Source organism: Euprymna scolopes, chromosome 38, assembly GCF_053919585.1.
Source record: "Euprymna scolopes isolate OS-2025 chromosome 38, ASM5391958v1, whole genome shotgun sequence".
NCBI classification, from domain to species: Eukaryota; Metazoa; Mollusca; class Cephalopoda; order Sepiida; family Sepiolidae; genus Euprymna; species Euprymna scolopes.
The window spans coordinates 34,612,689-34,635,354 of record NC_136519.1 but is presented as its reverse complement, the minus strand read 5'-3'; the positions used below and the strand labels follow the sequence as shown (position 1 = coordinate 34,635,354).

Genomic DNA, 22,666 nt, shown 5'->3' with positions numbered 1-22,666 from the left:
TGGTACCACTTTTGAACCAGACAAAAATAGAACTATTTTTATCATAGTTTGAAATAATCACACAGAGTTATGATTCCTTTTCAAGGTATTGGTATTGCTTTTGAACCAGACAAAAATAGAACTATTTTTATCATAGTTTGAAACAATTACACAGAGTTATGATTCCTTTTTAAGGTATTGGTACCACTTTTAGACCAGACAAAAATAGAACTATTTTTATTTTTACCCCTAACCCTAAACAAAACCTAAACCAATCTTAATCTCACCTTGATCTAATCTTAAACTAACTCTCGTTTAGTTTTAGTTAAAACTAAACTAACCCTAAGCTAACGCCAACCTAACCTTAAACTACCTCTAACCTAAACTAACATCCTCGGTCCTGGATATTCTTACCGAATTGGTTTTTGCATCTATTTATTTCTTATTTATTTGTTTAATTGTTTACTTTACTTATTAAACGTTCCTACTGCTATTCTCTTTTATTTTTAAGGGTACTTTTAAAGGTTGTCTGTTCTTACATATATTGGTGTGTGTGTGTGTGTGTGTGTGTGTGTGTGTGTGTGTGTGTGTGCATTCTATCCTTGAAAGGTCTCGACATGTACGTGCAAATACATAATCGTACATACCTGTTTGCCCTGTCCAGTGGATATCTTCTTGGACGCTGGTCTACATCTCGTGGGGAGTGGTCACTGCTGCAGACAGACGCATTGATAACACAAGATGGATTTGAAGCTTCAATTCTTTATTTAAAGGCAAGCCTATATCTGGAACCCATGGTTGTCGGAGACTCAAGATCTCCCGTCCACATTCTCTGCTGCCCAAGACCAACTCTCACCCCATGTGGTTGTCGCCGACCGGAAGTCTACGACCACAATTCGCGTCACCCCTAATTTCTGGTGCATCTAACCTAGGTCATTAAAAGTGACTGAGTTTGATGGATGTCAAATCTAACCTTCTCTGACCCCACTAAACTCGCTGATGGGAATCGAAAATATACCTACTTAGCTTGCTATTTCTCCAAACTACCTAGATAGCATTTAAGCTGGGATTCCCAATACTACAATATGCCCTTAAACTATATCCGATGGTGAGGCCCCAGCTTGTGGGCTTAGGAGTGTGGAGCCACCCTTTAATTGGCATTGCTCCCAGGTCCACTCTGACCTGGACTGGTAGTACTTGTTAGGATCCTAACTATGGGTTAAATAGAAACCGACTTAAAAAAAAAAAAAATATACTCTATTAAAAAATTGTTCTTCAAAATCACTGGATTCGGCATTAAATAATCTGAAAAGGGTCGATGTACCGTAAAACAAACACAACCAACCTAAACTAATCTTAAACTAAAACTAAACTGACCCTAACCTCACCTTAAACTAACCCTAAACTAACTTTAAGCTAAACCTAAACTAACATTAAACTAACCCTAAACTAAAACTAAACTAACTTTAACCTAATTCTAATCTAATTAATCTAACTTCAACACTGAGTTAACCCTAATCTAAACCTAACTTAACCCTAACTCTAACCTAGTCGGTTTTTGTCTGGTTCAAAAGCTGTATCAATAGCCTTTTTAGAATTTTCATTCAAATTGACCTACCAAATTTGATATATTGCTACTATTACTACTGTTATCTATCAATGATGACTCCCTTCCAACTAGATTTATCTATATTTGTCTATTCCTAGCAGTGGCATGCAGAGGTCTGGTGATGCTTAGATTCAACTTCCTGATTGTACCTTCCAAAGACTCAAGTATAAGTTCCAGTACTGAGAAATTTTATGAGATAGGGTAGTATTTTGAATATAGTTGGATGTCCCCTATTTTGGCTATCCAGGGCTTCTGCTCCATCCCCTTCCCTCAATACGCTACTGATTCTCAGTGAGTCTCTCCTAGCTGGTTTGGGAGATTTCTCAGATCAAAGTTTCTTTTCATGGTTTCCTTTTATCTCAACGATGGACTCTTCATTCTAGTTTGAAAAAAACAGTATTCGTTTGGCCAGACTGTTGCTATGAAGTCCACTTTCACACGACATATCTCAGATTATGTTGTCTGTTGCTACCGGATCAGACTGTCTAAAGATATTGGCTTTTTGACCTAAAATGCACCAAACATTTATGCTATTATTTCCTTTCTCTTAATATTGTTTACTTATTTATACGATATTATATATATATATCTATATATCTATAAAAGTGAAAGTATCTGTCTGTCTCTGTGTGTGTCTGTCTGTGTACATTTCCCGACAATAACTCTGTCAATTTTCAGCCTACAGACTCGAAATTTTATATACAGGGTATGGAGATTTGGGAAAATCTTTGTGGCCCGTTTTCGGACAGAAATTTGACTGTTAAGGGGTCAAAGTTCAACGATTTTACCTTTGAGAACTCTACCAAACTCCTCCGACAATTTTAGGTCTAAACACTTGAAATTTTAGATATAGGTTCCTTAGACATGGATCTACCTTAATAATTTAGTTTGAGCCCAAAAGAATAAATGTTAAGGGGTCATAATAGGGGTCCACGTTTAAAAAAATTTTACCTCTGCAGTCTCTACCAAATTACTCAGACAATTTCTGGTCTAAACATTTGAAATTTTACATAAAGGGTATTCAGAGATAGGGCAAGCTTTTTAATCGGTTTGGGTCGAAAACTTGAGCTACCAATATATAAATGTATGTATGTATGTTTGCATGTCTGCCTAAAACTTTCAACAGAGGTGACGGATTTTCATAAGATCAGTATCGTTTTGACCCTTTAGACGACAAATACCAAAAAATTGGCTAAAAACATTAATTTCTTCACCCTCAACTGGGCACTTTTCTACAGGAAGAGGGTCAATATTTTCGAAAGTCATCCTCTCCTTTCAATTGTCTAGCCTTAATTTAAACCTACATCACTTCTGGTTTAGTGGTGGTCGTAACAGCAAAGACGTCAGGTTTTTTCCTGTTCTTTTCCTCCTTTGCGGTACAGGTTTGAGCCTGCTTTCCTACTACCACATTTTCTTTGATCAACATACACCTCCAGACACCCGGGCAATGCCGGGCACCCATGCTCGTATGTATATATATATATATATATATATATATATATATATATATATATATCTAAAAGTGAATGTGTCTGTGTGATGTCTATGTACATTTCCCTACGCAATAACTCTGTCAATTTTCGGTCTACAGACTCGAAATTTGATATACAGGGTACTGAGAGTTGGGAAAATCTATGTGATCGGTTTTCGGCCAGAAATTTGGCTGTTAAGAGGTCAAAGTTCAACGATTTGAACTTTGAGAATTCTACCAAACTCCTCCGACAATTTTGGATCTACACACTTGAAATTTTAGATATAGGTTTCTTGGACATGGATTTAACTTAATAACTTAGTTTGAGCCCAAAACAATAAATTTTAAGGGGTTATAATAGGGGTCAAAATTGACCCTTTTTTTTTTTTTTTTTTTGCTCAGCATACACTTCCTAACACCCGGGCAACGCCGGGCTGAAATACTAGTCTATATATCTATAAAAGTGAACATGTCTGTGTGTATGTGTGTCTGTGTACATTTCCCTACGCAATAACTCTGTCAATGTTTAGTCTACAGACTCGAAATTTGATATACCGGGTACTGAGATTTGGGAACATCTATGTGATCAGTTTTCGGCCAGGAATTTAGCTGTTACGAGGTCAAAGTTCAATGATTTGACCTTTGAGTACTCTACCAAACTCCTCCGACAATTTTTGGTCTAAACACTTGAACTTTTAGATATAGGTTCCTTGGACATGGATCTAACTTAATAACTTAGTTTGAGCCCAAAACAATAAATGTTAAGGGGTCAAAATTGGGGTCAAAGTTTAAAAAAAATGACATCTGCGGTCTCTACCAACTTTTCTCTATGGAAGTTAAGGAAGCCTATTATATAGAAAGGCATTATCGTACATATTAACACTTTTTAATATATACATATGCAGATAAAGTTATGAACAATACATAGAGCCCGAGCAAAGCCGGAAGAAACTGCTAATATATATATATATATAATATATATATATATATATATATATATATATATATATATAGTGATATTTACAATTAGAAATAAAATAGAAATCTGTACTAGTAGTGTCTGCAAGGACCCGTGGCACAGCGTTTAGAGTACTTGAAAAAATCAGTTGTTAAAGTGATTTTCTACTGAATGTTGAAAGTTCAATTCTCAGTTGGGCGACTGAAAAACACAACTGCAGACTACTTTGAACCTCTATCCAGTCATGGCTGATGGAACAAGAGCATGCTACCTCCATGAAGTAAATGAAGGTTTCCGTCCAAATTCCCAAGTTCAACATAAAACATTCCTGAGTTCAAAAATATACACCTGAATAGGGTTGGAGGTTACATCAACCAAAACGTTGTGGAAATGACACTTAAGATGAGAACAGTAGTCCGATGAATCCAAATAATACAATGAATAAAAATAAACAACTTAAAGCATAAAATGTTTTCTAAAATTGCAAGATTCGGCATTAAATACCCTGAAAAGTGTTGATATGCCATAAAACAAAACAACCAAACCAAACACCATAAATAAATATTTCAGGATGTAAACAATTTAAAACATAAACATTTTTTCTAAAATTACCGAATTCAACATTTATATGCCATAAAACAAAACAACCAAACCAAACACCATGAATAAATATTTGAAGATGTAAACAATTTAAAACAGAAACATTTTTTTTCTAAAATTACCGAATTCAACATTGATATGCCATAAAACAAAACAACCAAACCAAACACCATGAATAAATATTTGAAGATGTAAACAATTTAAAACATAAACATTTTTCCTAAAATTACCGAATTCAACATTGATATGCCATAAAATAAAACAACCAAACCAAACACCATGAATAAATATTTGAAGATGTAAACAATTTAAAACAGAAACATTTTTTTCTAAAATTACCGAATTCAACATTGATATGCCATAAAACAAAACAACCAAACCAAACACCATGAATACATATTTGAAGATGTAAACAATTTAAAACATACACATTTTTTTTTCTAAAATTACCGAATTCAACATTGATATGCCATAAAACAAAACAACCAAACCAAACACCATGAATAAATATTTGAAGATGTAAACAATTTAAAACAGAAACATTTTTTTTCTAAAATTACCGAATTCAATATTGATATGCCATAAAGCAAAACAACCAAACCAAACACCATGAATAAATATTTGAGGATGTAAACAATTTAAAACATAAACATTTTTTTCTAAAATTACCGAATTCAACATTGATATGCCATAAAACAAAACAACCAAACCAAACACCATGAATAAATATTTGAAGATGTAAACAATTTAAAACATAAATATTTTTCCTAAAATTACCGAATTCAACATTGATATGCCATAAAACAAAACAACCAAACCAAACACCATGAATAAATATTTGAAGATGTAAACAATTTAAAACATAAACATTTTTTCTAAAATTACCGAATTCAACATTGATATGCCATAAAACCAAACAACCAAACCAAACACCATGAATAAATATTTGAAGATGTAAACAATTTAAAACATAGACAATTTTTTTCTAAAATTACGGAATTCAACATGGATATGCCATAAAACAAAACAACCACACCAAACACCATGAATAAATATTTGAAGATGTAAACAATTTAAAACAGAAACATTTTTTTTCTAAAATTACTGAATTCAACATGGATATGCCATAAAACAAAACAACAAAACCAAACACCATGAATAAATATTTGAAGATGTAAACAATTTAAAGCAGAAACATTTTTTTTCTAACATTACCGAATTCAACATTGATATGCCATAAAACAAAACAACCAAACCAAATACCATGAATAAATATTTGAAGATGTTAACTATTTAAAAAGAAACATTTTTTTTTTTCTAAAATTACCGAATTCAACATTGATATGCAATAAAGCAAAACAACCAAACCAAACACCATGATTAAATATTCGAAGATGTAAACAATTTAAAACAGAAACATTTTTTTTTCTAAAATTACCGAATTCAATATTGATATGCCATAAAGCAAAACAACCAAACCAAACACCATGAATAAATATTTTAAGATGTAAACAATTTAAAACATAGACAATTTTTTTTTCTAAAATTACCGAATTCAATATTGATATGCCATAAAGCAAAACAACCAAACCAAACACCATGAATAAATATTTGAGGATGTAAACAATTTAAAACATAAACATTTTTTCTAAAATTATCGAATTCAACATTGATATGCCATAAAACAAAACAACCAAACCAAACACCATGAATAAATATTCGAAGATGTAAACAATTTAAAACATAGACAATTTTTTTTTCTAAAATTACCGAATTCAACATTGATATGCCATAAAACAAAACAACCAAACCAAACACCATGAATAAATATTTGAAGATGTAAACAATTTAAAACATAGACAATTTTTCTTCTAAAATTACCGAATTCAACATTGATATGCCATAAAACAAAACAACCAAACCAAACACCATGAATAAATATTTGAAGATGTAAACAATTTAAAACATAGACAATTTTTTTTTCTAAAATTACCGAATTCAATATTGATATGCCATAAAGCAAAACAACCAAACCAAACACCATGAATAAATATTTGAGGATGTAAACAATTTAAAACATAAACATTTTTTCTAAAATTATCGAATTCAACATTGATATGCCATAAAACAAAACAACCAAACCAAACACCATGAATAAATATTCGAAGATGTAAACAATTTAAAACATAGACAATTTTTTTTTCTAAAATTACCGAATTCAACATTGATATGCCATAAAACAAAACAACCAAACCAAACACCATGAATAAATATTTGAAGATGTAAACAATTTAAAACATAGACAATTTTTCTTCTAAAATTACCGAATTCAACATTGATATGCCATAAAACAAAACAACCAAACCAAACACCATGAATAAATATTTGAAGATGTAAACAATTTAAAACATAGACAATTTTTTTTTCTAAAATTACCGAATTCAATATTGATATGCCATAAAGCAAAACAACCAAACCAAACACCATGAATAAATATTTGAGGATGTAAACAATTTAAAACATAAACATTTTTTCTAAAATTACCGAATTCAACATTGATATGCCATAAAACGAAACAACCAAACCAAACACTATGAATAAATATTTGAAGATGTAAACAATTTAAAACATAGACAATTTTTTTTTCTAAAATTATCGAATTCAACATTGATATGCCATAAAACAAAACAACCAAACCAAACACCATGAATAAATATTTGAAGATGTAAACAATTTAAAACATAGACAATTTTTTTTTCTAAAATTACCGAATTCAACATTGATATGCCATAAAACAAAACAACCAAACCAAACACCATGAATAAATATTTGAAGATGTAAACAATTTAAAACAGAAACATTTTTTTTTCTAAAATTACCGAGTTCAACATTGATATGCCATAAAACAAAACAACCAAACCAAACACCATGAATAAATATTTGAAGATGTAAACAATTTAAAACAAAACAACCAAACCAAACACCATGAATAAATATTTGGAGATGTAAACAATTTAAAATGTAATTAATTCAAGCTAAAATGACTTTACACATATTAAAGTATATTTTTAAGTTCAGATAATTTGTGTATTTATTTTTTATTTTATATTTTATTTTATCCTCATCTTCATAGTTGTTGTTTCGGACAACTCATCCTCTGGCCTTCTTCAAGTGGTTAATCATGATTCCAAGTGAGCATTGTCTGAAGATATCTGTTTCAATCCTACCCAAAGCAGGCCAAAGGATTAGTTGGCCAAAACATGCTGAAACAACAACTATGGAAAGCAGTAATTACTGGGGATGCAGTTACAAGACTTAGCATCCCTATCCCGTCATGGCTAACCACCTGAGGAAGGCCAGAGGATGAGTTGGTTAAACATGGTGAAACAATAACAACTATAAAGATGAGGATAACAGTCCGCAAAAAAATAATTAATAAATACACAAATTATGAAGCCTCATCTGAAAGGATTTCAAAAAATAAAGTAATATATAATTCAGATTTAATTTGGCTTTGTTTTTTTCTCAATCTATTTGTTTCAAAACATATTTATCTTTTCAACACAAGAGATTCTAAAATAAAACTTGTTGATTTACAGCATTCTTTCTAGTGCAGAATGATATTCAGTTTTTAATGAATGAATAATCAGTTATATGTCCGTTCTAATGATCATAATAAAAGTATCAACTGGGCGTGTGTAAATATACTTTTCTAAAATTGGATCAAATTCTTTTCTTTTTTCCCCCAGGACCGTGGTAAAAGTCTTCACGACCACATGCTTTGTGAGCGTTTTGAGATGCATATGCTAAATCATCTTCAGAGAAGTAAATCTGTGAGTTATCTCCCTTGATTACTCTTTAGCTTTTGGCTTCAATTAGGTCTCAAGTTAAAACAAACACAAACTTATCTTTCAAACTTGTGATCCGTAAAACATTAGAAGAATCTCCCTAAAATTACACCTTTTTATCATCGTGGAATTTTCCTGTTCTCAAGGGGAGATACATAAAACCATATCGGTGCTGTTTTCATTTCGAAATGTCAGTGTCACATCTAATCTAGAGATTGACAGATGTTTATAAAATCTCAATACAATCGGAATACACAGGTGCCAAAAATGGTCAAGCCTGTTTGACCGACACCAGGATTTGAAAGACATTTCAGTCTCTTTGTTTTTAATATGAATCTATCTATCTATCTATCTCTTTCTCTCCCCCTCTCTCTCTCTCTATCTCTCTTTTCCTTTCTCTCTCTCCTTCTCTCTTATTCTCTCTATCTCTTATTCTCTCTCTCCTCTCTCTCTCTCTCTCTCTTTTTCTCTCTTTAATCAAGGAAGAATTGTAATTGTATTGTGTTCAGTTGGAATCTGATTGCGATCAGGTCACAAAAATTTGGAACCTTGATTTTGCCAAGAACAGGTCTTCAGCTAAAGAAAATACTCCTTCTTAAATGTTTAAATATATGCTTATTTTATTAAGAAAATATATTTATCACATATTTTATAGACGTGTTCAATTACAGCACAATGGGCTGTAATCATGCCAAGAGAAAACTCAAGAAGGAGGCTCACCAGCAGATGTAACTGACGACACATCAACCCCTTGATTTAAAGAGGATGTACTTAGCGCTTTATTGTGTCAAAAAGCTTGTCCAGAACCTAACACCTGTTCCAGAAACGTCTCCGCGACACGAGCAAACTGTAATAGAAATCAATCTCACAAACGACCTCCAGTTGCTTAGCCTGTAAAATGACAGCAGAAAATGTAGAAAGGAAAAAACAAGCATAATTTTGTAGGTCGTTCATTGGTGAACATATGCTATTAATTTGAATATGTACACAATTAGTAACTGTTAAAAGGGACGAATTCTAAAGCATGAGGGTTGAGTTGAGTTTTTTGTTGGATAGCTTAGAATGAGAACAAACGGTGGAAGATAATATTGAATACACAAGGATTTATTGCAAGTTGAGGAAAGAAAGGAAAAAGGACTTTCGTGCATTGTATGCCATTTTTTTCCGTCCCTTTTCCATTTTATACAAACCAAGAAACTCTTCCTGGTAATACATAGTAACGCACAGCCTCACCAATGCTCAACAAAAACGAATGATGTTATATCTATAACAACAATTGAAAAAATTAAATACTCTTATACTTTGCCCATCTGATTACACTACACATTGATAGGAATGGTGATGTTACCTCAAGTAACAGCACAAAGCGTGACACTCCACCAGACTAGATGAATTCTTGTCCTTGAATCCAGTAAGGCCAAAGAGACCACAAGAAAGATATTCAACAACATATATAAATGTGCAATTGGGGAGAGGTAAATCATGTTTCTTTATTAACTCAATGTTTGAGATGTAAAGGAGAACTTTAATGGAATATTCGAATATCTATGTAAGATGATATAGAGTTCAAGTGTTGACCCCAGGAAAGGTGCACACCTTGATTTGTGAGAACTTTGACTGAAGTAAAATGAAGCAAAAAAAAAAAAAAAAAGCATGAAGCAAAAAAACGTGAAGAATCAGAGTTCTGACTCAAAACCAGTCGTGTCCATGTGGCTTATCGAGGGAAGAGAGGTGGATCCCCCTCCCCCCCCCCCCCACAAAAAATATATTGTTATCACACACAGCAGTTCAACTGCGACAACCGTCAAGACAACTAAACAACAAACACAAACTGAATGCTTCCATCCACACGACTCTACAGGAACAATAGCGTTGATGCAATCGGACACGGTATCAAACACTTCCATTGACACAACCTGGCATCGTCCCAAACAACTCCGTCAACACAACCCAAAACAATCTGAACAATTCGATCAATCTGATCTGATATGATCCTGAACAACTCCGGCGACACGATGCGAACAATTCTGTCGATCTGACTTGACACATTACCAGAGCAACCTCGTCAATTACTCCCTGAACGACTCTGGACGAACTCATTTTCACCGTAGGTGAGCTTGACTAAGATAGTTACACACAATTCTTGAATGCTTCCACGCATGTCCATCAGTCCATTAAAGAAGTTGCTAAATCCTTGTTGAACTATGATCTCAAAAGCCTGTAAAGCATTTGGTTTTTCACAAATCTTGTTCAAGGTCTTTTTGTTTATAAATAAGAAAAGTTATAAAAATTTAAATATTATATACGAAAAATTCAATATATAAAAATTTTGTAAAATTCTAATTTGAAATACACGGTTTTCGTCAACAAAATTCCTTATTTTTTAATTGAATGCAGTATTTTTTAATTTGAATGCATCAGATTTTAAATTGATTGCCTTAGTTTTTAAATTGAATGCGTTAGTTTTTAATTTGAATTCGTTAGTCTTTAAATTGATTGCCCTAGTTTTTAAATTGAATACGTTAGTTTTTTATTTGAATGCCTTATTTTGTAATTTGATCAACAAAAGGTGTAGTTTAACGTGCAACGTGTATTTGTAGCTAACTGTGGATCCAAGAAACCTGACGTAAGTAAATGGCATTGGTTAAGTGTGTTTTTACTTCAGATTTTCTTTTAATTTTCAGGAAATTCTACAGAAATCGTATTCCAGTCATGTCATGGAGCAACTTTACCTTAATAAAAGACTAGCATCTAGTGGTAAGTAAAAAAACATTAAAACTGTGAAGTACATAGACGAAACACTCAACTCAAACTCCTTAAATTTTAAAACAAGAAATTTTCTCCAGCCATCAGCAGCAGCAATAATAGTAGAATTATTAGTAGTATCAATCTGCTAATACTTCCACTTATGACTGCTCATCATCATCATAGTAGTAGTAATATTAATCATCATCATCACACTACCAATACATAGTAGTACTACTATAATACTAGGAGGATCTGGGGAAATTCCACAAAATAAGAAATATATTTAATCAACAAATATGTTTTGATGAAGTTGATGTTTTTCTAGATAGCACAAAAAATTACTTACAGAAAAACCAATAACACGCAGGAAATATGAGTTTATTAACACTTCTCTGAAAATAGTGTCCATTGTATTTTAATTATAGAACTGACCCAAATGAGATATATTAATAACTACTAATAAATACTCAGAAAGTAATATTGTGTTACATAGTTCAATACAAATAATGAAATCACATTGTAAGAGACAGTCTTTAATTTAATCCTTCAGTCCAGTACATCTTGGCAGACAATGTTCTCCTTTTTTTGCCTTTTTCTTTCAAATGTTCCCTCTTTTACATGACATTTCGCTGATTCCTTTCTTCTGTGAAGAACTGCTGCACATCGAAATTACTGCAAGTTTTTTTTTTTCTCTCACCATTGCGACAATGATCATATATTTTTATAATGATATTTGGAAACTAGGCAACATCAAAAGGAGGTCACACTCATATTCTGATCTGGGGTTACCAGATTGGCCTTTTTAAAAATTTGGCTTTGTTTGAAAAAGTTTGGCCCTCAAAAATTATATTTGTCCTTTTTTGAAAAAGTTTGGCCCTCAAAAATTGTATTTGGCCTTTTTTGAAAAGTTTGACCCTCAAAATTGTATTTGGCCTTTTTGGAAAAAATTTGGCCCTCAAAAATTGTATTTGGCCTTTTTTCGAAGAATAACATGCGGACTAAGGAAAGAACAAGCAGAATATTATATAGATAATACCCATATAGTAATATACATTAATAAAATTATAATAATATAATATAATTATAGCAATATATAATATTAGACTTTTGGCCTATTAAAAATAAAAAAATAAAAGTTATAGCTCATTGACTTTATGCCAAATTGATAGTCGGATAGGGTTACATTTGTGCTCATGTTTACATTAAATACTCATTCCTATTAATTCTTAACTGTGCATCAAACAGATATCATAATACCTAGTTCTCTGCACCTTATCATAACAAAGGTCTATACAAAATTGCAGCCAGATCGGCCAGAGTAGTTTCCAAGAAAATGTGGAATGGACAGACGAATAGAATAAGAGGAATATAATATATAGGGTGTTTCAAAAATGTACTCACACTTTAATTATTATCAACGTTGTCTGGACAATAATGGTCATCACTTTGAACATTTGCAGACATGTTTCTTCAGTTGCATTTGGTTTCTGTATTGTAAGCTCTTCCATTTCGCTTTGTGTTCATAAATAAAAGCTTTATCGTCCCATCAACGAAACGTTGCATCCCTCTGCCTGTTTTACAAGTATTTTAGTTGTAGATGCTCCGACGGACTACAATCCCTTGTACCACTCGATGCAAATACCCCCAACAAACTCAACACGCGGCAAAACCCCACCCCCTACACAGTAGAGATCCCCAGATGCCAGAAAACCTTCTACTGTAATAGCTACTTCCCTAGAACTACTACTTTAGAATTCCCTTCTGGGTTCCTGCTTCCCCGACCATATTGACATTCAAATGTAATGTAAACAGACATCTTGCTGCTCAACTCCCTACATAGTATCCCTGCAATTTATGTCACAGATTGTACCTATTTACAATGCCTCCCCACGGGACAGAGTTAGACACCAGGGTCGTTTTTTAACGTGGAGAAAAGGTACAAAAATAAAAATTGTCTCAGTCGTGAAGGATTTCTCCTCCACTGAAAGAGAACGAGAAATGGAAGTCTCGCATCTGAAGAACAGATACTACACTTTGATCTTAGTGGCATTGTGGCTTGTTTGGGGTGGAAATGCAATAAATGAATGAAAAAATTGAAGGATGAGTACACGTATACATTTTTTAAACACCCTGCAAGTACTGTTGTATAGCCAGTGTGTGTATAATATATATGGATGTGTTGTCTAACGGTTAAAACGTTCTATTGTTGTATGTATGTAAAATGTTCATTGTGTGTGCCACCATTTCTTCACAAATACACAGTTAAAAAACGTAACACATAAACTTTTATAGAAAGCTATTCTTACAATCAGGCGATAACAATATGCTTGTCTCAGACCAAAAGAACCACCTGCCTTCATATCCCATCCCAGAAGGATGCCATAACAATGAGTTATATTTTACAGTCTTTATTCGTCTTACGGATTCCCTTGTCAGAATTTGGCACACCGAGTCTCTTTCTACATTTTCATTGGTCTCCCCTCCTCCTGCTTCCAACGCACATCTGTTAACTAACACGTTCCTCACAAACTCTCAGCTTGATTTCTGCCAACCAAAAATCTACATGTCTCAAAGCTATCTTTTCCATGACGTCATCGCTACATGTAGCCTAAAGATCACTTGGCGCGTTTTTGTCTCATATCTTTGTTTATGTTATCGTTAGTTTAAATTCCATAACTATTAAATTATTATTATTAAATTCCATAATTATTAAATTATTATTATTAAATTCCATAACTATTAAATTATTATTATCAAATTCCATAACTATTAAATTATTATTATTAATTCCATAACTATTAAATTATTATTATTATTATTAAATTCCATAACTATTAAATTATTATTATTAAATTCCAGAACTATTAAATTATTATTATTAAATTCCATAACTATTAAATTATTATTATTAAATTCCATAACTATTAAATTATTATTGTTAAATTCCACAACTATTAAATTATTATTATTAAATTCCATAACTATTAAATTATTATTATCAAATTCCATAACTATTAAATTATTATTATTAATTCCATAACTATTAAATTATTATTATCAAATTCCATAACTATTAAATTATTATTATTAATTCCATAACTATTAAATTATTATTATTATTATTATTAAATTCCATAACTATTAAATTATTATTATTAAATTCCAGAACTATTAAATTATTATTATTAAATGCCATAACTATTAAATTATTATTATTAAATTCCATAACCATTAAATTATTATTATTAAATTCCATAACTATTAAATTATTATTATCAAATTCCATAACTATTAAATTATTATTATTAATTCCATAACTATTAAATTATTATTATTAAATTCCATAACTATTAAATTATTATTATTAAATTCCATAACTATTAAATTATTATTATTAAATTCCATAACTATTAAATTATTATTATCAAATTCCATAACTATTAAATTATTATTATTAATTCCATAACTATTAAATAATTATCATTAATTCCATACCTATTAAATTATTATTAATAAATGCCATAACTATTAAATTATTATTATTAAATTCCATAACTATTAAATTATTATTATTAAATTCCATAACTATTCAATTATTATTATCAAATTCCATAACTATTAAATTATTATTATTAATTCCATAACTATTAAATTATTATTATTAATTCCATAACTATTAAATTATTATCATTATTAAATTCCATAACTATTAAATTATTATTATTAAATTCCATAACTATTAAATTATTATTATTAAATGCCATAACTATTAAATTATTATTATTAATTCCATAACTATTAAATTATTATTACTAAATTCCATAACTATTAAATTATTATTATTAATTCCATAACTATTAAATTATTATTACTAAATTCCATAACTATTAAATTATTATTATTAAATTCCATAACTATTAAATTATTATTACTAAATTCCATAACTATTAAATTATTATTATTAAATTCCATAACTATTAAATTATTATTACTAAATTCCATAACTATTAAATTATTATTATTAAATTCCATAACTATTAAATTATTATTATTAAATTCCATAACTACTCTGAAAATTCCTAAATTGACTTTATTTATTTTATTTCTGTTAAATTCCTAACTAAACATTGCAAGCTGTAAATCCACATTTTCCAAAATCTAATTATTTTATTTTTCTAATAATAATAATAATCAACTAGGTTAGTCGGCGTTGCCCCAACATGCTAATATAATATTACACTACTACTACTACTACTACTACTACTACTACTACTACAGAATAGTTGTATTAACCATAATTATCATACTAGTAATAGTAGTAGTAGTAGTCGATTTAACAACTGTTTTAGAGAAGTAAAAATGGTTTGGATGTGCAATGATGTATTTGGCGATTCAGTATTTAATAATAATAAACTAATTTAATAATAATTAACTAATTTAATAATAATAAACTAATTTAATAATAATTAACTAATTTAATAATAATTAACTAATTTAATAATAATAAATTAATTTAATAATAATTAACTAATTTAATAATAATTAACTAATTTAATAATAATAAAGTAATTTAATAATAATTATTAATTTAATAATAATAAACTAATTTAATAATAATTAACTAATTTAATAATAATTAACTAATTTAATAATAATTAACTAATTTAATAATAATTAACTAATTTAATAATAATAAACTAATTTAATAATAATAAACTAATTTGATAATAATTAACTAATTTAATAATAATTAACTAATTTAACAATAATAAACTAATTTAATAATAATTAACTAATTTAATAATAATAAACTAATTTAATGATAATTAACTAATTTAATAATAATTAACTAATTTAATAATAATTAACTAATTTAATAATAAAAAACTGACTATGATAATTATCATTATCATAGTCAGTTTCACTTTCGTGTTACATGCTGGCAAGTGGTGGACAGCTTTTAGAGATTTACTTCCAAACTAACCTATGTCTAACTAGGTTCTGAATTGCATTTTGTTGTATAGTATCGTACTATATTATATTGTATTGTACAGACTGGTATTACTTTTTACTTTTTTTCACCTCAAACAAAGTTTACTGCTACTTGGAACGTAAAGAGCTACTATTTGAGATACTGTCTAACAGGAAACTGTGGGTAATTAAGTAGCGAGGTGTCTGTTCACATTATATTTAAAATCTCCGCAGGTTAGTACATTAAATCAGGAAACATGGAGGGAATTCCAAAATCTAGCAGTATGCCAGAAGAAACTGTTAGAATAGAAGGCTTTTCAGCATCTATGGACCTCAACAGTGAAGAGGTGGTATTATATTGAATTGTATTTTGTTGAATTGTTATTATGTTGTATTGTATTGTTACTATGTTGTATTGTATTGTATTGAATTGTTATTATGTTGTATTGTATTTATTGAATTGTTATTATGTTGTATTGTATTGTTATTATGTTGTATTGTATTGTATTGAATTGTTATTATGTTGTATTGTATTTATTGAATTGTTATTATGTTGTATTGTTATTATGTTGTATTGTATTGAATTGTTATTATGTTGTATTGTATTGTATTTATTGAATTGTTATTATGTTGTATTGTATTGTTATTATGTTGTATTGTATTGTATTGAATTGTTATTATGTTGTATTGTATTGTATTTATTGAATTGTTATTATGTTGTATTGCATTGTTATTATGTTGTATTGTATTGTATTGAATTGTTATTATGTTGTATTGTATTTATTGAATTGTTATTATGTTGTATTGTATTGTTATTATGTTGTATTGTATTGTATTGAATTGTTATTATGTTGTATTGTATTGAATTGTTATGTTGTATTGTATTGTATTTATTGAATTGTTATTATGTTGTATTGTATAATATCATATTGAATTGTGTTGTATTGTATTCAATTGTCTTGCATTGAAGCAGTTTTCCTCAAACTTAACAAGATATTTCAATTTCAATTTTTATTCTTTCAGCATCCGCAATCAAAAGCCGTTCCATGCAATCTCCGAAATTTTACAGAAAGCTAAATTCTTGGAAGACTTCCGATTCTGAAATGCAAAACCCACCAACGTCTCCAGAAATCTTTCCCAGATCCCAAACGGAAATGGATAAATTGCCGCCGTTCACATCTGGTTTGTACACGATTTGATCTCATTCCAACCTTTATTGTTTTCTATTTATTTGGCAAAATTAGACACAAGGTCAGTTTTAATACGTAGAATCCAGCTCCTCCAATAAGGGAGAATCTAGACTAGAAACAAAAATTTTAAATATGATCGGTCATATTTGATTGAATTCGCAATTTATCCCTGATTACCTCCCCCTAAACAACCTCACCAGAATTAAGGGCTTATCAATGTCTGCTAAAAATACTTGTCACTAAAAATCGTAAAATTTGATTTTCTTAAATAAAAAAAAAATTACTTGATCAATTTTTGTGATTTTTGGAATAGTACATCTTCATGCCGTGCCAAGGTTTTTCTTTATTTTTGTTTTCTTGAGTGCAAATCTAAATTAGCACCCGATTTTCCATGTGGTAGGGATACTTCTTATGAATATCTTGATTTACCTTATATGTGTTTCCTGTTGCACTTACACAATGCACCACTTTCATGTTCGTACATGAAGGCTTAACTAATTTGCATATTCATTTGAAAAACAAGCCTTAATTAATTACTCAGCCATTTTTTATGGTTTCTATTAAATAATTAGTTTCATTTCATTATTATGCTGAATTCTATTCATGTACAGTTTTTACATTCTGCATAATTGCGTAGCATTTAATGTGAAAACTTTCTAGCACACAGAAATATTTAGATGTGTGTGTGTGTGTGTGTGTGTGTGTGTGTGTGTGTGTGTGTGTGTGTGTGTGTGTGTGTGTGAGAGAGAGAGAGAGGGAGAGAGAGAGAGTGTGCTATAAAACACAAGCACACAGTTTTCTTCCTTATTATTTGTACATTTCTTCCACAGTCAACGTATTTGGGAGCGGCACTCATAAAATAGTCAAAGAGCTAATAGAAGTCACAACTCTCACAAATTACTCTCTTGCACACAACTCATGCATACACGTTCTCACTGGCAAAACAGGCAGGCTAATATATATACTCGTCTACAATGCTTATTCCATTTACATGAACTGTAACATGTCGCCAGCCGAAATGAACATGTTTGCTTTAAAACTCCTTACAGACAAACAACACTTTCTTTTATTTCCAACGTTCTTAGATCCCCGAACTCTCAATATTTGACATTTTTGATTATCTATAAAATTGATATATTTATGTTTTGATAGGCTTTATCATTATTTCCTTTGAAAATGCTCTTTCTTCGACGCCTGCAAACGCTTATATATAAACTAGATTTTTTAGTTAAAAACGGGCCAAGTTATTGCCCATTGATTTAAATGGAGTGCTTTATGCACAATTGAAAGTTGAGTATGGTTAAATTTGTGCTCATTTTTGCATTAAATACTAATCCCTATAATCTCTAACTATGCATCAAACGGATATAATAATACTTATTTCGCTGCACCTAAGCATAACAAAGGTCCATACAAAATTTTAGCCAGATCAACCAGTAGTTTTCTAGAAAACTTCTAGAGTAAATGTGGTATTGTGATGACTAATTCCTATTAATCCCTATTAATATCTAACTGTACATCGAACAGATACCATAACACTTAATTCACTGCACCCTTTTCATAACAAAGGTCCATATAAAATTTTAGATCGGTCCAGTAGTTTTCCAAGAAAAAGTGTATCAGACAGACTGACACACTAAAAAAATAATATAAATCAAGGTTTCCCAGTGGGGTTTGCACCACCCACTACAGGAGGGGGGGGTACGAGACTTCAGGTAGGCGGTGGCCAAATTTATTGTATAGATATCCCTGAGATCCTTTAGGGTCCGGTGAAAAACTGAGAGATTCTAGTCACATGACTTGGTGTTCCTTAACTTGTTGCTAATCATCAAAAAACAATAATTGATTGGTGATTCCTGTGATCATTATTCTGATTTTTATTGATTATTGATTATTGTATTAGCAATTTTTATTGATTATTGTATTAGCAATTTTTATTGATTATTGTATTAGCAGTTTTTATTGATTATTGTATTAGCAGTTTTTATTGATTATTGTATTAGCAGTTTTTATTGATTATTGTATTAGCAATTTTTATTGATTATTGTATTAGCAATTTTTATTGATTATTGATTATTTTATTAGCAATTTTTATTGATTATTGTATTAGCAATTTTTATTGATTATTGTATTAGCAATTTTTATTGATTATTGTATTAGCAGTTTTTATTGATTATTGTATTAGCAGTTTTTATTGATTATTGTATTAGCAGTTTTTATTGATTATTGTATTAGCAATTTTTATTGATTATTGTATTAGCAATTTTTATTGATTATTGTATTAGCAATTTTTATTGATTATTGTATTAGCAGTTTTTATTGATTATTGTATTAGCAATTTGTATTGATTATTGATTATTTTATTAGCAATTTTTATTGATTATTGTATTAGCAATTTTTATTGATTATTGTATTAGCAATGCTATGATATATTAATTGACCCACTTAATTTATAATTGTCGCTGTTCCCATTTGATCGACAGTGTAGAATACTACTACTACTACTTCTACTATGTAAGGATGCATGTAGAGAGGGGGCGGTAGTAGGTATCCGGGTACTCCGAGGGGGGGGGCGAAAAAGTTAAGAAACCCTGATATAAATAATTTAAAAATTGATTAACGATGATAATTTTGGTGCCTCTCTCTCTCTCTCTCTCTCTCTCTCTCTCTCTCTCTCTCTCTCTCTCTCTCTCTCTTTGCAGATATAGGATGCATTTCTGTTCAAGAGAAACCCGGTACTAGTTTGGTTGACTCAGAAGCTAAACATAAAACAAAACCAAGTGTTATTGTTGGCGAGATAGACAGCTCTCCAGCGGAAAGAGACAAAACCCTCGACAATTTCTTGGAAAAAAATCAGAAAGATGGGTCGAATTTACTGGAAAAAGATGAACAGAGACAAAAGTCGAAAACGTTATCTGGAAATGAAGCACAGGATTATGTCTCCACGTTAAGTGACAAACAAGATTTAAAATTGGAATTATGTGAAGAGATGGCAAGCAACCAAGGTAAGTTCTTTAACCAAGGCAATGCCCATAAGAGGCCTGGCTGCTATGCAATTAGGTTCAGGACTTAGGGCTAGAATATTAGAACATGTGGCGTGGTCTATGGCCTGATAAGACAATAGCATCTTTAGGTATTACCAAGATTTGATATAATTATTTATTAAAGTTATGTTTTGGTAAAGGAAGAAAATAAGATATATGTGTGTGGGGGGAGCATGTATATTACACACTTCTGTTCAATCTCGAAAGACAATGGGTACATTTGTAAGGGTGGTTGTGCATGTAGTTGTAAGACAAGAAATGTACAATTCCTAACCACACCTTCTGAATCGGCACTGCTTGAGTCCAGTTGTTACAAGAAAAGGCTGTCCCCTTTCCATGTAAATAAGAAGAACACCAGATAAGTGAAAATGAGATTAGGATACGCTAAGACTCGAACCTTGTAAGCAAGGTTCAAAAATACAATGTTAAAAATCGGAATGTTAAAAAGGCCTATTGTTAAATTCTATTATAAAATAGTTAGATATTGTTTATATAGTATAAAAGAATTGATTGCCATTCTTTTACGAAACTGAATATTAAAAATGTCAGCTAAAAAGAATGAACAATACAAATTAAAAATATATTGTAAAAAAACAGGTTAGTTGAGAATTCTTTGCTGTCAAAAGTGTGTTTGGAAAACGTGTGAATTGGTCACGTTTTGGAACCACACTTCTGACGTCATAGCAAAAAGGGGATTCTCAATATAGGAGCTAGAGTTAGTCAGATCGCAGTAGTTGAGACAGACCAGTTGAGTCTGCTAGTTAGCAGATTTCAGGAGAGTCAGTCAGTGGTCAGCTGCCCCCTTGGAAGCGAAGGGTAGAAAGATTAAACTATGTAGAAAAACTTGAATTCCTGACGTCATCATCATTCGACCGGTCCAATGAAATAAAGAATCACCGGCGATATTTGTAACTGTTGTCTTCGTGTCGTCATTCCAAAAAACCCTTCCAAGAATATGTATCTCTCCTACTCTCTATATGTGTTATAAGAATATGTATCCCTCCTCCTCTCTATATGTGTTACAAGAAATATAAGAACTGTGCATCTATCACCCTATCACCCTCGCTATATGAGTTAAGAAGAAACATCCCAGAACTGTATAAATGTCTCCCTCTCATTATTGTTATATTCGTGCATTATATTGGCCCAATATGTATGTCCCCATCATGTCTCTTTTAATATGAACTCAGCGTCATCCGGCCCTGTCGGTGGGGCATTAGAATATGCCGACTTCCCCCTGCAGAGGGTAAAAGTCCCTCAATGGGGGTCCTGGATATGACCTTAAACTATATCCAGTGGTGAGGCCCCAGCTTGTGGGCTTTAGGGAGTGTGGAGCCCCCTTTAATTACCATTGCTCTCAGGTCCACTCTGACCCGGAGTGGTAGTACCTGTTAGGGCCCCAACTATGGTTTCTATTTAAGAAACCGACATGAAAACAACAAATATATTCTATTAAAAAAAATTTTCTTCAAAATCTTTGGATTCGGCATTAAATAACCCGAAAAGGGTTGATATGCTGTAAAACAAAAACAACCAACCAACCAAATCAGCGTCATCCTTTAATATGAAACCCCCACTACACAACACAGTGGCAAGGAGAAGTCTAAGACGACTGAAAACAATGCCAAGATAAGCAGAGATTAAATACAGTGCCTGGGCATGTATATAAAATGGAAATAAATGAAACATTAAGAGAATAGAAGGGTTACTATTTAAAAAACATTCACGAGAAACATTCGTTTGGCTGAAAACACTATTAATTATTTCCCCACTCTTTATCTGTGCCTAAACCTAAACGTAGATTCCATGAACAAAGCTTCTTTCTTAGAACTGCACACCTGTGGAACTCTCTTCCGTTTACCTGCTTTCCAGTCTTCAAGTCTTATGTAAACAAGTTCTTGATGAGCCGTTTCCCTTAAGTAATCTAATTTTACCAAATTTATACTTCTAACGATTACTATAATATTTTGACCACATAGACTCAGATTGAAATGTGATGAGAAAACGGTACGAAAGACTGTGCAAAAGCACCAAAACACTGGCATTGTCCGTGATGCTCCTAAATCTGGTCGTACTAGAGTTACTTCTAACAGGGAAGACAATGCTATGAAGATCTGCAGCCTAAGAAACAGATTTGAAATGGCTCCCCAAATCCAACAACAGTGCAATCTTGTTAAAAAGTGCTCTCTTTCTACTGATTAAAGGAATTTAATTTGCGAGGATATGTTGCAAGACACCGATGATTTCT

The 22,666-nt window shown here is 31.0% G+C and overlaps 1 protein-coding gene across 5 annotated transcripts in view; it reads left to right on the top strand.

Annotated features, from left to right (window-relative positions):
* The window catches only part of LOC145263131 (uncharacterized), a 126,163-nt gene that overhangs the window by 62,937 nt on the left and 40,560 nt on the right, over positions 1–22,666 (top strand). For all 5 annotated transcript variants that reach the window (XR_013864481.1, XR_013864482.1, XM_080120079.1 and 2 more), the window contains exons 4-7: positions 8,367–8,450; positions 11,150–11,222; positions 17,208–17,366; positions 20,077–20,379. Coding sequence is in view for 3 of the 5 variants with exons in the window: in XM_080120079.1 (XP_079976205.1) it covers positions 8,367–8,450; positions 11,150–11,222; positions 17,208–17,366; positions 20,077–20,379 (619 nt within the window). In the remaining 2 variants the exon portion in view is untranslated. The remainder of the gene's footprint in view (positions 1–8,366; positions 8,451–11,149; positions 11,223–17,207; positions 17,367–20,076; positions 20,380–22,666) is intronic.